This window comes from Peromyscus californicus, unplaced genomic scaffold, assembly GCF_007827085.1.
Source record: "Peromyscus californicus insignis strain IS unplaced genomic scaffold, ASM782708v3 Scaffold_5__1_contigs__length_169319896, whole genome shotgun sequence".
NCBI classification, from domain to species: Eukaryota; Metazoa; Chordata; class Mammalia; order Rodentia; family Cricetidae; genus Peromyscus; species Peromyscus californicus.
In genome coordinates, this window is record NW_026294573.1 from 90,939,670 (window position 1) to 90,954,363 (window position 14,694).

Below are 14,694 nucleotides of genomic sequence, written 5' to 3' on the forward strand. Positions count from 1 at the left end.
TGTTCAAAGCATTGGTGTGTAGTTGGGATGCAGTCACCTGCATTTCTGTGTGTGCTCTAGAGAAATGCATTAGGATATATGATACTTTTTTGTTGATTTTGAGACAGGATTTCCCTGGGCAATAGTCCTGGCAGTCTTGGAACTTGACCTGTAGACCAGGCTGACCTCGAACTCACAGAGATCCACTTGCCTCTGCCTCCTGAGTGCTGGGATTAAAGGCGTGCGCCACCATCGCCTCAGCTTATGATATGTTCTTCATAGCTTGATAAACAAAGCCAGCTGTCTTAGAAGTTTTAGAGTAGAGCTTTGTGTAATTAAGTCTTAAAAATGCATCCCCTTCTCATATTTGAAATACTTAGCATGCCATTTTAAAACAGTTCCTCTTCTTTTAAGAACAAAACCTTAAAGGTTATTAATTGGTCATTGCCTAGGAAGATTGGAGCAATTCTTAGATACTGTGTCTGTTGCACAGCCCAGCAGTGATGGTGACAGTTTCGTTGGCTTTGCTCACTGTGAGCATGCGGAAGATCAGCCTCCTTGGAAAGAAAGCACCTGGCATTCCTGTAGAGACCCCAGCATCCTCTGTCCGTGTTTCTCTTTGCTCTGGTTCACTCATGCACTCAGCAGTTGCTGCTTTTCCTCCATCCAGATTTACTGTCCTGATTGTTTGTTTGAAATGTGTATGAGTGTTTTGTCTGCATTATGTATGTGTATATGTCTATATGTGCACTGTGTACATGTATGCCTGGTGCCCCTAGAAGCCAAAAGAGATTATCAGATCCACTGGAACTGGAGTTAAAGACAGTTGAGCCACCATGTGGGTGCTGGGGACTGAACAGGGTCTTCTGCAAAGCACCCTTCAATATGTGGCAGGTTGGAAAGAACAAGAGTCTCTCAAGTCTTAAGCAAGTACTTTGTACTGAATTTCTGACAGAATTGGAGTTGGGAAGATTGTACTCTAGCCTAAAACTATGAAGTCTGTTTCTGTGATTCTGGTGGGCGTATTTGTTGGAACCCGTGTTTGTATGTTAATAGTACCTGATAGGAGGTTAGGGCTCGGTGCTTATTTCTATTTAAAAATATGCTTTTAAGGATGCTTTCAGAAACCCTTATTCATGGAAACAAATCTGGTTATGTGTGTGTTATACTGGTTTCCTGGGGTTTGGAGCTGTAGAGGGAGGAATGAGGCAACCCTTCCTTCATTTGGGGAGCTGCCTCGGGAACTAGAGTCCTGATGGCAAAGCTTCTTAGTTCCTTGATTTTAGAACTTACCTTCAGAGTAAGACACCTGACCTTCCATATCTTAGAAACCTGTCCCCCACCCCTCTTTTTTTTTTTTTTTTAATTTCTGCATTGTCTCTGATGCTTTGGTAGCATGCATTGAAGCTTAACTCTTTTGTTTGAAGCTCTGAGTGTCAACATTAGATTAACTTTTTGTGTCTGAGTTCATTATGGCACTAAATGAAGGGCAGTGTCCTTCATGGAAAACGTGAGTTCAACTTTTGAAGAAATAAGTGTTGTAAAAGTTGAGGTGTTTTTTAAAAAGAAAAATGTTGCTTTTAGTTATTTAACTCACTGTGTAGAGATTGTAGTTTCCATTTAAATTAGGAAAAACTTAACAGTATTACAGCCCACACTTAGGTTGAAGGGTGTAGTATGGCACATTAGTAATATTGATCTAATTACATCTAATTTTGAATGTTAAATGGTGGCTTTGCATGGCAGGAAGTGTAGAAGTCTATCATTGTTGCATATTCTGAAAACAAAAAGTGTTTAAGATGTAGTATTATGGGGTTGTAAACGGTGAGAAAAGTTCTAGCAAAGATAGAATATCAAATAACATCTTAAGGAGAGCATAATTTTAGTTATTGGTTAAAGAGCAGCTGCTATATTGAAGATTAATGTACTTCATTGAGTTAGAATTGTGTCATAAAGCTTATATTTTCAATAGAATAGAAACTTCTAGTGGATAGCAGGACTTTAAAAAGTATTTTATTGTGAAATATCTAAAATCTAAAAGTCCTGGTGCTGGCAATATGGCTCAATGGGTAAAGACATCTTATGCCAAGTGTAGCAGCCGAGTTCAGTCTGTGAAAGCCACATGATGGAAGGAGAGAACCTATTCTTGCAGATTGTCCTCTGATCTCCATACTCACCTGACACTTGTAAAGTAAATAAACACATATATTTAACTTTTTAAAACAATTTAAATAAAAGCCTTCATAACACATTCATTTAAAAAAACAAAACAAATTAAAAACCCCAAAAACTATTCATCTGCCATCCATCTCAGAACTGCATCCACCTCCCAAAACATAGTACCTGGGAGCCGTTACTCTGAATTTGCTATTTACTATTGCCCTAACATTGCATGCATCAATTACTGTCTTAATCACCCTAATGGGATGAAAGTCAAATGCATTTGGAATTAATTGCTATCTGTCTTTGCTCCTATTTTTTTGTATAATTTAGAGATGACCATTACAAGGAGCACACACATTCTCTAAAGCTATCTGTGTTTTCTAAGTGATAATACAGCTTCATAAGACTTAAGTTCAACTGATGGATTGTCACCATTTAGTTTAGAATGTATTTACTATGTCTTGTGAATTAGAGATGGAAATGTGGATGTAGCATAGTGAGAATTCAGGGGTACATGTGGATAATGTTCTGGTTGACCGCCTTCTCATAGCTATGACAATAATGAACTCTCCACATAACAGCAGCAATTAATACTGTTAGTTAATTTTCTAAAGTTAATTTGCTTATAGCTGTTACTGCTTTAATCAAGATGCTATAGTTTGCTTTGCAGTGCTGAATACCCTGTATTTGTGATCTCTGAGTACATACAAGTGTTGATTAACTGATACTTTGAAGATGAGTGATCATCCTTTCTCATTTCTGTGCAGATGATCATCTGGTTGGAGAAGATGTTAGATAAAATTATTAGCATATTCATCATATTCCTGCTAGTAATAGGAACCCTTCTTTTAGCCCTTCTCCTGACTGCAAAGGTAAAGTACAACCACTGGTTATCTTGTTATAACAAAGGCCTTGTTGCTAGAGTTGCATATGCTGAAGCTAGCAGAAGCAAATGGAAAATGTTATTTGGCTTATCTGAAGTACCTCTACCCATTTTGTACATTAATAATTTTGCTGTGAGTCTGCCTAGTATGTTTTCTCTTTAAATCGCTTTTGCACACATTTTATTTTGTCATCAAGTCTTCAGGAGAAAATGCAGTTAAAAAAAAAAATCCTGAAAATAATCCTCCCCCGTCCCCCAAGCTGGCCTCATGACTCCTAGGCTAGTAGTGCAGTGCTCCCCGCTTCCTCATCTCCTGGGGTTCGGAGGCCTTCGCTGGCACTGCACTCCCCCTTCCTCATCTCCTGGGGTTCGGAGGCCTTCGCTGGCACTGCACTCCCCCCTTCTCCATCTCCTGGGGTTCAGAGGCCTTCCGCTGGCACTGCACTCCCCCTTCTGCATCTCCTGGGGTTCGGAGGCCTTCCGCTGGCACTGCACTCCCCCTTCTGCATCTCCTGGGGTTTGGAGGCCTTCGCTGGCACTGCGGGTGCTGGCCTCCAACTCCTCCAACTCCTCCGTGTGCAGGTGTGCAGGTGTGCCTGCCTTCAGAATCTCTGCATTAGCTCCTCCCCTCCTGCCCCTGGTCTTCCCGTGGAGTACTTAAGTCTGGTGCAGTTCCGTGTGCCTGTTGTCGTCCTTGTTGCCTGGACTTTGCTGTCTGTTGTGAAATGCTGTCCTCTGGCCATGGCATATGTGGCTATTGTTGTCCTTAAGTCAGACCCATAAGAGACCCTCAGAAGACAATGACCACTAAACTTCCCTTCAGAAGGGGAGAGAGGTCTCACTAGAACACATGGCAGCTCACATAGGCTCTTTATTTTTTTGCTTTTCAGATTCTTCCACCTTAAGTCTTGTTTCTAGTTCAATGTCATGGAGAAGGGCACTCCCCAAAGCACGGCCGCATTCTCTCTTCACAGTGGTGTGCTTGCTGAGGGTAGTTTTGTACACTCTTTCAGTGCATTTTTATCTTTATTTCTCTGAACTCTACTTGACTCCACTTCCAGGTTTTGGTGGTTTGTTTTCAAAAGATTGTGACGCATACCTGAAATCACGGGTATCTAACAGTCCCACAGAGATTCATTAGTAACTGTCACCAGTAGATTGTGGTGGTATTGTGTTACCCAAAATATTGTGTATCCTAATAAACTTATCTGGGGTCAGAGACAGAACAGCCACAATATTAAACATAAAGTTTAGGCAGTGGTAGCACAAGCCTTTAATCCTAACATTTCAGAGGCAGAAATCCATGTGTTCAAGGATACAGCCAAGCATGGTAACACACGCCTTTAATCCCAAGAAGTGAGCCTTTAATCCCAGGGAGTGATGACTGAAAGCAGAAAGGTATATAAGGCGTGAGGACCAGAAACTAGAAGCATTTGGCTGGCTAAGCTTTCAGGCTTTCGAGAAGCACAGTTCAACTAACTGAGAGCCATTCGGATATGAGGACAGAGAGGCTTCCAGTCTGAGGAAACAAGATCAGCTGAGAAGTTTGCCAGGTGAGGTTAGCTGTGGCTTGTTCTACCTCTCTGACTTTCCAGTATTCACCCCAATAACTGGCCTCAGGTTTGATCTTATTAATAAGAACTTTTTAAGATTCCTGCTACAGTAGATGATTCAGGGCAGCAATTTGCTGAAGTACTGCATTGTGCTTACCAATAGTAGCCCCAGCCACCTCCCGGGAGCAAGTACTTTAAGGTCATAGGGAACCAAACAGTTGGTAAAAGTTTTCTAACTGAGAAGTCCTACCAAGACAAAGCGATGGAGTTCAAACCATAGAACAAGAAGCCTGACAACCAAGACATTTTGTTTAATGAAACTGTTCTTTCAAAATAAAGGTTAAGGAGCTATAAGTATGGCTGTTTTGCCTAGCACTTGACCAGTATGCCCAAGACACCAGCTTCAGTTCCCACCTGATTCTCTTCCCCTTCAAAAAAGTAAAGGCAGAAGAAAACCGTTTCCAGATAAATTAAAACTGAGAGGATTCATTGGTGGCAGATGTGTACTGTAAGGAAAGTTAAGATAATGTGATAGGGCACACCTATCATCCAGTCAGAGCTACATAGTGAGACCTTATCTTTAAAACAGACACAGACCAAAAAATGACTTTCAGCTGAAGAGAAAGGACTGTGGAGATTCCACCTTGGTTCCATAGGAGGGAATGGGAAAACACATAGGCACATGGAAAAGTTACATATTTTTCTCTGTGTTCTAACCTAATATAAACTATATACAATAGGAACGCTTATCAAGTATTGTCCAGGAGAGGGAAAAGGTAAAATAACCTAAATAAAAATGGAGTTACAACCAGCAAGAACAACATCAAACAAGAGACACATACTGAAATCCAGAGATGTCCAGAACATAGGTAAATGGCATGTTACAGAGATTACTCCCAACGTTCTTAGCTAAGATATGACAGGATCATAACTGTAACTATCTAGTCTTCAACCCCATCAAAGACCTGAGAAGGAACATAATAATACCTGAGAAAACAGAAAATGCAGGAACGAACTTATTTAGACAAAAGGGGGAGATGTAGTGGATAGCTGTTCGGTCTATGACCTTGAAGCACTGCCCCTAGAGATGTAGCAGGTAACTGCTCTACCTACCTATGACCTTGAAATACTTGCCCCTGGGGCGTGGCTCAGGGCTACCCTTAAGACCAGAGACACAGTAGACTCTCACTTCTCTCCCTTGTGGGCTTGAATGCGAGATTGACTTTGGCAGCCATTCCAGAACCTGTGACAATTCTGTTCTGTACAGTGAGTTGTTCTCTAATAAATTCCTTTGCCCTTTAAGTGGACTCCGTGAATTTCTCGCTTTATTGCAGCTATCCACTAGATGTCTTAGTCATTGTTCTATTGCTGAGAAGATACAACATGGTAAAGGCAACTCTTACAAAGGAAAGCATTTAATTGGGAGCTTGATTACAGTTTTAGACTTAGTCCACTATCATTATGGTAGGGAGCATGGCAGCATGCAGGCAGACGTAGTGCTGGAGCAGTAGCTTAGAGCTACAGCCTGATCCACAGGTAGCAGGAAGAGAGCCTAAGTCTGGCTTGGGTTTTTGAAACTTTAAAGCCCATTCCCAGTGACACACTTCCTCTAACAAGGCCACACCCCTCAACCCTTCTAATCCTTTCCAACTAGTGCCACTCCCTGATGACTGAGCATTCAAACATATGAGCCTATGGGGCCATTCTTATTCAAACCACCACAAAAAGGCAAATTCAGTTTCAGTTCCCAATGACTTTTCTACATGCAGAACTACACAGAAGCATACTGGTGGTTTATTTGCCTGTGTATCTCATCCTGTACAGTCACTGTATTAGCTCATAGTTTTGTTATTGCATATGAAGGTGCATAAGCATACTACATGTAATCTGTACTTATGTATATACATGTGAACTAGATGTTTATGTCTTTGAGTTAAGTATTTGGATTTTTTTAAGTAGATTGTTGAGCTTCTTGAAGTCATGGAAGGTATTTCTTTTAGTGTATATCATAGACATTACTATAACAACTTGTAAGTGCCCACTTCTAAATTAATAAAACCCAAGATATATAATTATTTAATCTCATAAGAGTAGAAAAAGACATTTTATATTAGGTTTATTACTTACTGTTTTTTTTTTCTCTTTTTACCTATATTACAGGTACATCAAGAAAGTGTACACATGATTGAAGTCACAAGTAATCTGATTAATGAAACTCTAGCAAATCACCCAGAGTGGGCAAAGTAAGAATACTATTTTGAAAAAGGATACACTTGGGTTACCTAGTTTCAGCATCTGTGTGCCTGGAACAGTGTTCCCTGATGCAACTGCATTGGAAGAGAAGAGACACGGTTTGCCAAAGCTTTGATAAACTAGAATAATGTAAGGAGTAAGTGCTTGAGATTAGGGGCCGTTTCTGATATTACTCTGAAGGTCAGACTGACCAAACACTCAGACACTCTTGCCTCAGACTCCCAAATAACGAGAATGCAGGCACATGTCCCTATGCCTGGGTCTACCTTTTAATTTATTGACATTTTCCGTTATTTTTTTTTCTCCTTATAAAAGAACATTTTTCTAGACATCTTGACTTCTGTGGCTATTGACAGCAATCAGCTTCTTGGTATGATCACCTTATATGTACACATCCATGAAGCTGCTAAGAATTGAGGCTGTTGGTTGTTATAGTGTTCTGACTCTTTTCCATGTGCCAGCTTGGACCTCAGGAAAATAAACACATAGGTATTATTGCTTTGGCCTTTCAGTGTGAATCATGGATAATTGAAGCCAGAACTATTAAATTTGTGAATGTCACTCTCTAGTATATAACATGGATGGACAATCTGGAGAATATACAAAATACCCACAGTAGTATTTTGTATATTTTATGGAAGTACTTTTGGAAGGCATTAGGTGTATGAAAAGGCTTCTTGTCTAAGGTGTATTGTGCAGCCTGCTTAGCTGTGAGGGCGTGGAGAGGCCTCCTACTGCAAAACAAGTGAAACCTAAAGATGTAGTTCTTAGCATGGCTGGAGACTCCATATCAAAAGATCAGTGGCTAAAGATGGAAAATAATTTGTTCACCCTCTTATTTCTGGATTCTTCCTAGTTCTGCACTTCCTTAGACCTTTGGTTTTCAGATAGACTCCTGCAGGGCTTCTTAGGGTACACATTTCTCTTTCAGTAGGTCTGGGATTGGGCTCAAGCATTTCCATCCTTAACAGGCTCCCAAGAAGGTTGAGTGCTGCTTGTCCATGATCCACACTTTCAGAATCTTGTCAGATGTTGAATCTCTCAGTGCTCCAGAACCATGGCCTCTGTGCTGACGAGGCAGGAGTCTTAGTGAGGATTTTCTATTGCTGTGAAGAGACACCATGACCACGGCAACTCTTATAAAGAAAACATTTAATTGGGGTGCCTTCCTTAACAGTTTCAGAGGTTTAGTCCATTATTATCATGACAGGGAGCATGGTGGCATGCAGGCAGATGTGGTGCTGGAGCTGAGAGTGCTACATCCTACAGGCAATGGGAAGTTGACTGACTGTTACACTGAGGGTAGCTTGAACAAAAGAGATGCCCCAAAGTTCACCCCCACAGTGACACCCTTCCTCCAACAATGCCACATCTAGTAGTGGCACTTCCTTTGTTAGACATTTTCTTTTCTTATCTCTCTTTTTTTTTTTTTTTTGTAAGATTTATTTATTATGTATACAGTGTTCTGTAGCCCAGAAGAGGGCACCAGATCTCATCACGGATGATTGTGAGCCACCATATGGTTGCTGGGAATTGAACTCAGGACCTCTGGAAGAGCAGCCAGTGTTCTTAACTGCTGAGCCATCTCTCCATCCCAGACATTTTCTTTCTATCTACCACATTCCACTCCTTGGCCCCCAAAGGCTTATAGCTACATCATAATGCAAAAAAGCCATTCAGTCCAACTTCAAAAGTCCCCATAGTCTGTAACAGCCTCAAACTTGTTTCAAAGTCCAGAGTCTCTTCTGAGACACATGTCAATGTCTTAACTGTAATCTTTTTGTAAAAATCAAAATTAAAAAGCAGATTATATGCTTCCAACATATAATGACACCGGATATACATTACCATTCCAAAATGCAGGGAAGGGAGCATAGTGAGGAAATACTGGACAAAAGCAAGACCAAAAACCAGCTGGGTAAACTCCAAACATTGCAATTCCATGCCTGATGTCAAAATTCTCTTCAGATTTCCAACTCCATTCAGCTTTTTTGACTGCAACATCTTTCTCTTGGGCTGGTTCTACTCCCTGTTAGCAGCTGTCCTCAGCAGGTATCCCACAACTCTGGCATCTCTAACATCTTGGGTTCTTATCCAAGGCTTCAACTTCACAGCTTCACTTAATGGCCTCTCTGCTAGATCTCCATTCAGGGACACTCCTGACACATGCCTGGCCTCAGTGGCTTTATTCCCATAACTCCTTTCTTTTATTCTTAACTCTAAATCCAGAACCACATGGCCAAAGCTGCCAAGTTCTGCTGCTTACTGGGGCTGGAACATGGCCCCCTTGTTTAATTACATCTTCACCACCTTTCTGTTTGCCTTCACTGCCTAAGCTTGGCTGTCCTTGAACTTGCTCTGTAGACCAGGCTGGCCACAAACTCAGAGATTAAAGGTGTTCCCCACCACACCCAGCTCTAAACTTTCCTTTAGTTCCTTTTATATGTTGGAAATTTAGATAGGGTGGGATCTTGCCCTGAGGTCACCACTCCCTTTATTCTATTTCTTAATCCATTTATCTCCTTGAACTAGAATTTAGTTCTATTCCAATTCCTGGTGTTCTTATAATTTTCATTTTGTAATTTACCCTGCTCATCTTCCTCCTTTTTATTATAAACCTTCATTAGCGTTACCACTAATATCTGCACGACAGAGTCTATACTAGGCTGTTTTGAGATTTCTTCTGCCAATAAATCCAATTAATCCGAAATACTTCACTTTAGCCTCAGCAGACTCTTTGAGAGGCAGCCAACTTCACAAAATTATCAAAATGATCTCTAGGAAACATCCTAAAATTCTTTTCCTCTGAAACTTCTTGAGTGAGCCTCTGACAGTTCAAATAACTCTTAGTACCTCTGTCTTCTATGTTCCTACTAGTATGGCCCATTAAGCAGTGCTTAAAGCATTCCACTGCTTTCATAACTCAAAGTACCAAAGTCCAAATTCCTCCAAATACACACACGGTCAGGCCTTATCACAGCATTACCCCAGACCCTTGGACCAACTTCTGTCTTAGTTAGGGTTTTCTGTTACTGTGAAAAGACACTATGACCACGGCAACTCTTATAAAGAAAACATTTAATTAGGGTGCTTTCAGTCCGTTATCATCACAACAGGGAGCATGACAGCGTGTAGGCAGATGTGGTACTGGAGCTGAGACTGCTGCATCTTGTCTTGCAGGCAACAGGAAGTCAACTAACTGTCACACTGAGGGAAGCTTGAGCAAGAGAGACCCCAAAGCCCTCTCCCACAGTGACACACTTCCTCCAACAAGGCTGTGCCTCCTAATAGTGCCACTCCTTTTGTTGGCCATTTTCTTTCAAACCACCACAGTAGGTGACCTAGGACATATGTAGACAGAACAGAATGAAAAGGAGGCTGGTGGGGGTTGAGGGGTGGGTGGGAAAGTAGATCTAGATCCTATGGAGAGATGGAAGGGAGATCCTGAGAGTTAGGATCAGGATCATCAGGCCTGGGCATCAGATGTTCTCTGTGTTAATGATTGATCAATAATTTGTTATTGATAGCTTTAGTTCAAAGCACTGTTAGAAGAATATACTCTTTCTGTCTTTTCTATCAGTTGGCTTCCTGAGGCTCAGGTGGTCCAAAGAGCCCTCAATTCTGCAGCTAACAATGTGTATCAGTATGGACGGGAATGGATAACCCACAAGGTAAGGAGTGAACCTTTCTCGTGCTTTTCTGTGTGCAGGATTTTTACAGGAACAACTTCTTCCTTTGATAGAGGATGTGTAAAGATGCTGTTTGGAGCAATTTCCATTTGGAAATTTACATTTACATTTACATCTACAGGTGGACAAGTACCATAAAGTGGAATCAGATTCTCAGGATATCACACTGAAGAGTGCTCGTGGCCTGAGCAGTCTTGAGAAGTTGACTGTTTACTTTCTTTCAAGATTATAGATCTGCTTTATTTGTGCTTTAGGATAGGGTGGCCAAAGGTGGCTTTGTGAAGGAAAAAGAAGTCGTGCAAACATGTTGAATCCTGTGTCTGCTGCTCACTGTGCTTGGCAGTTTGCAGTTTCATTTAGCATTCTAAGCTTCCTGTAGTACTTTGAACTAGTTTACTTGCCTTGCAGATGAGAAAACAGGCTGGGCAGGCCCAACAGATCCCGATGGCCACCTGGTGTATTTGCTTCACAATGGTGACTGACTCTAAATCCCTGTTTCTTTCTGATGTAGCTTTCTGTCAGTGTGTGTCTGGCCGGAACTAGAGTAAATGCTTTCAGGTGGTACTTGAGATAAACCCAGAAGGAATGGCCTGTCAAGGAAGAGTGTATTTAAGAAAGCTATTTGTGGAGTGGAGATACAGAGGCATGAGTGTGCTTGTGCTTGAGATGAACTTGAGTAAAGGGGACAGAGCCTGGTGAAGGGAAAGAGTGGTAGAGGAAAAGACACAGTTGTTGGACTTAAGGAATAGCTTTCTCAGTATGGATTTAGGGTGTGCCCCTCTCCTACTATTGCCCAGAGAATACAATTAATTTTCAGCCTATTATACCAAAGTAGTTAGGATCATACAAGGATCGACAAGATTGAAGGCACTGGAATTTATGCCCCTCAGATTGCTTGAGCAATTAGTTTCTTGTTTAAAATTCAAAACTAGAGTGTTGGAGAGATGGCTTGAAAGTGGTTCCGAGCGCCTACTGCTCATGCAGAGGACCTGAGTTAGGTTCCCAGCGTTTGGATGCTGGCTTCCAACCTTCTGTAAGTCCAGTTTTGGAAGATTTGCCATCCTCTTCTGACCTCTGCAAGCACCAGGCATGTACTTGGTGCACATATATACATGTAAGCAAACACACTCATAAAATAAAAATAAATCTTAAAAAATAATAAAATTCAAAACAGTACACCCCAATTATGAAAAATATGCTCTATATACATGCATTCCTATCTGCTAATCAAAGATGGAATTATTGAAAGTTGAAAGTTTGTCAGTTGGTTCTGTTATATCTGCCCAAGACAGTATGATTAGTTAGCACATGATAATATTGAAAAAAATTGATGAATAAGCAAAAGATAAATATGTATATATAGATCTCAGAACTGTCATAGGAGAAAGAGTCAGCTCTTGGAAAGAGCTCGCAGCTTTTTATACATGTGTTACTTTGCTAAAAATACAGCATTTTATTCTGATTTATATATTTGGGAGAAGTTTTTATTCTGACATTCTTGCCTTTTAGGTAAGAAGATAAGGAAATTTTGGGTAAATAATACATCTTAGATTAAAAACTAAATTTCAGACTACTTACAGAAAAGAAATAGCTATGTAACCTCTTGTTCAAGAGTCTAAAAGTGAAGGCACTTGAGGACATTGATATCAGAAGTTATGAAATATTTGTGGTCCTGACTTAGAAGACAGAGGAATAGTATATAATAGCCATCAGATGTCCAGCAACTGGTAGATAATCAACTTAAAATGATAAATTATTCCATGTATGTGTGAGTGATATGTGATTGTATGAGTATCTGTGCATGCTTGTGTGAGGGGTGTGTGTGTGAGAGAGAGGAGAGAGAGAGAGAGACAGACAGACAGACAGATAGACACAGACAGACCCAGAGTCAGAGAGTGACAGAGACGGAGCAGCTTTTGAGTTTCAGCCCTTGCCTTTAAGGTGATAAGTTTGATGAAGAAATGAAATACTGATAAATGTTACAACATGTATTAACATGAAAATATAATGCTAAGGAAAAGATAGCAGTCACTGACTGGTGAGGTGCTCAGTGGGTAATACACTTGCTGTGCAAGCCTGATGACCGGAGTTTGAGTCCCAGAACCCACATGGTGGAGGAAGAAAACCAGTTCCATAAGGTTGTCCTCCAGTGTCCACATGTGTGCATGGCATCCCTCTCAATATACATAATAGTGATAATAATAAATAAAGGATCAGCCATAAAATACATGCATATGATTCCACTAACATGAAATGTCTTCAGTGGCAAATCTGTAAACAGAAAATAGAGTAGTGGGTCCCAGAAACAGGTGAATCTGAAGGGAAATGGGAGTGATTACTTAATGGGTGATAAAAATTAACTGTACAGGCTAAGTAACTTTAATGTACATAAACCATTGACTTGTCTACTAAGATGGGTGAGTTGTAAGGTGTGAATCATGCCTCAATACAGTTGTTAAAAATACCATTGAACTACAGGTGTAACTTTAATAAGCCTTACCCTTGAACAGCTAAGAATCATAAGAAGTGGGGTGCAAGAGCTAGTCTAGAAAGGTTGAAGCTAGGAAAGCTGCCATGCCCAGAAAGAGAGAAGGGTTAATTTTTTATTTAGGTAAAAGCAGAGGCAACTGAAGGTTCCAGCTTCCCCAGCCTGTCTTGTCAGGCTTGTCTCCTGTGTCCTAGTCTGTGTTCCCTGTGGCCCTTCTGTTGGCTGCTGTCACCATCCTTGCATGAGGTATCCTTCCTGTTTGGTGTGTCCCTTTCCAAATTTCCAGCTGGAGATGCTCTACCTGGACAGCAGAAGAGTCAGCACTATTTCCTCTGTCCTTCTGCCTTGATGCTAAGAGAAGGAAGCACCGGTCTGTACCCAGTTCAGGCCAGTGGGTGGGGGGCAGGAACCAGAGTTAACAGCCTCCTAGAGTCCTACACTGGTGAGAGGAGATGAGTAGTGAGCATATAAACAAGTACACATTGTAGGTGCTTAGCCTGGCGCGGTGGTGCACATCTTTAATCCCAGCAGAGGCAGGCACATCTCTTAGTTTGAAGCCAGCCTGGTTGGAGAGGAAGTTCAAGACAGCCAGGGCTACACAGAGAAACCCTGTCTCAAAAAACAAAACAAAAAAAATTTTTTTAAAGTACTCAAACGAGTGTGTGGTAAAGGGTGATGCTTTAGTTAAATGTCCAGAGAGTTCTGTGAGGCAGCAGCATTTCTATTAAGACACTAAAGAGCAAGCAGTTGGTGAAGGTCTGGAGAAAGATGCATCGACTGTGAGTAGATCCATTCACAGGCTCTTGAGTGGTAGCACGTGGTTGAAGGGTGAGGAGGGCCAGTGTGAAGACAGGATGGCTGCAGCAGAGAGTGACCCAGTGAGCCAAAGAGGACCCTAAATGATACTCGGGCTTTAGTGAGTCTGTTGACAGTGCTAAGGACATTAGACTCTAGTCTTCCTGTGTCTCCCAGAGTGTATTGTAACATAGTAGGGCAGTGTTCTAGGTCCCTTGGTGATGTTCTGCTGGGTTGACAGCACCATGGGTTTCTAGAGGGTTGTACAACATGGTGTACAATTATGCAATATTATTTTTTATTCACGGTGTTTTAGAATCATTCATTGTTAGAATCATTCATTGTTAGGGTTCCAAGCAAGGTGGCAGTATAAAGTAGTGCTTCATTGCACTGAGGCCACTCTGTGGACAGTGTCTCCCAGAGGCCGACTAACCACTTTAGGCCTTTTCTGGTCAGGGGGGTCTCAGAAGTTGTCATGGAGAATTAGGAGGAGGCCTGTGAGTATCTGACAGTCATGTCCTAAGAGACAGAAGTAACTAAAGGGAACATGTATGTTTGTGCTCAGCATCCGCTGTGAGGTGTTCTTTGTGTGTATTGGTCACACAGGCTACACTTGAAAGAGCTTTTCATTTTGTGAGACAGTCTCATTGTATAGAGCAGTCTGGCTTGAAACTTGCAGTCCTCCTGCCTCAGCCTTCCTAAGACTGGGCTTGTTGGATTACATTTCCATGTCCTGTATTAGGCAATTTTAGTAGTGGCTCTGCACACCTAGCTATGACCTTGAACTTCTTAGATACTTTATAAAACTCTTCTCTTCCTAGACTGACAGAAGTACCTTTCTTTTGAGTTGCTGGTCTGAGCCTAGGAAATCATGAAAGTACTCTGTCATTG

At 41.4% G+C, this 14,694-nt stretch overlaps 1 protein-coding gene across 4 annotated transcripts in view; it reads left to right on the forward strand.

The window, feature by feature from the left end:
- Positions 1 to 14,694, forward strand: part of Tmem245 (transmembrane protein 245) — an 82,341-nt gene that overhangs the window by 30,629 nt on the left and 37,018 nt on the right. For all 4 annotated transcript variants that reach the window (XM_052715027.1, XM_052715030.1, XM_052715028.1 and 1 more), the window contains 3 exons: positions 2,910 to 3,014; positions 6,739 to 6,821; positions 10,412 to 10,502. In XM_052715027.1, coding sequence (XP_052570987.1) covers positions 2,910 to 3,014; positions 6,739 to 6,821; positions 10,412 to 10,502 — 279 coding nt within the window. The remainder of the gene's footprint in view (positions 1 to 2,909; positions 3,015 to 6,738; positions 6,822 to 10,411; positions 10,503 to 14,694) is intronic.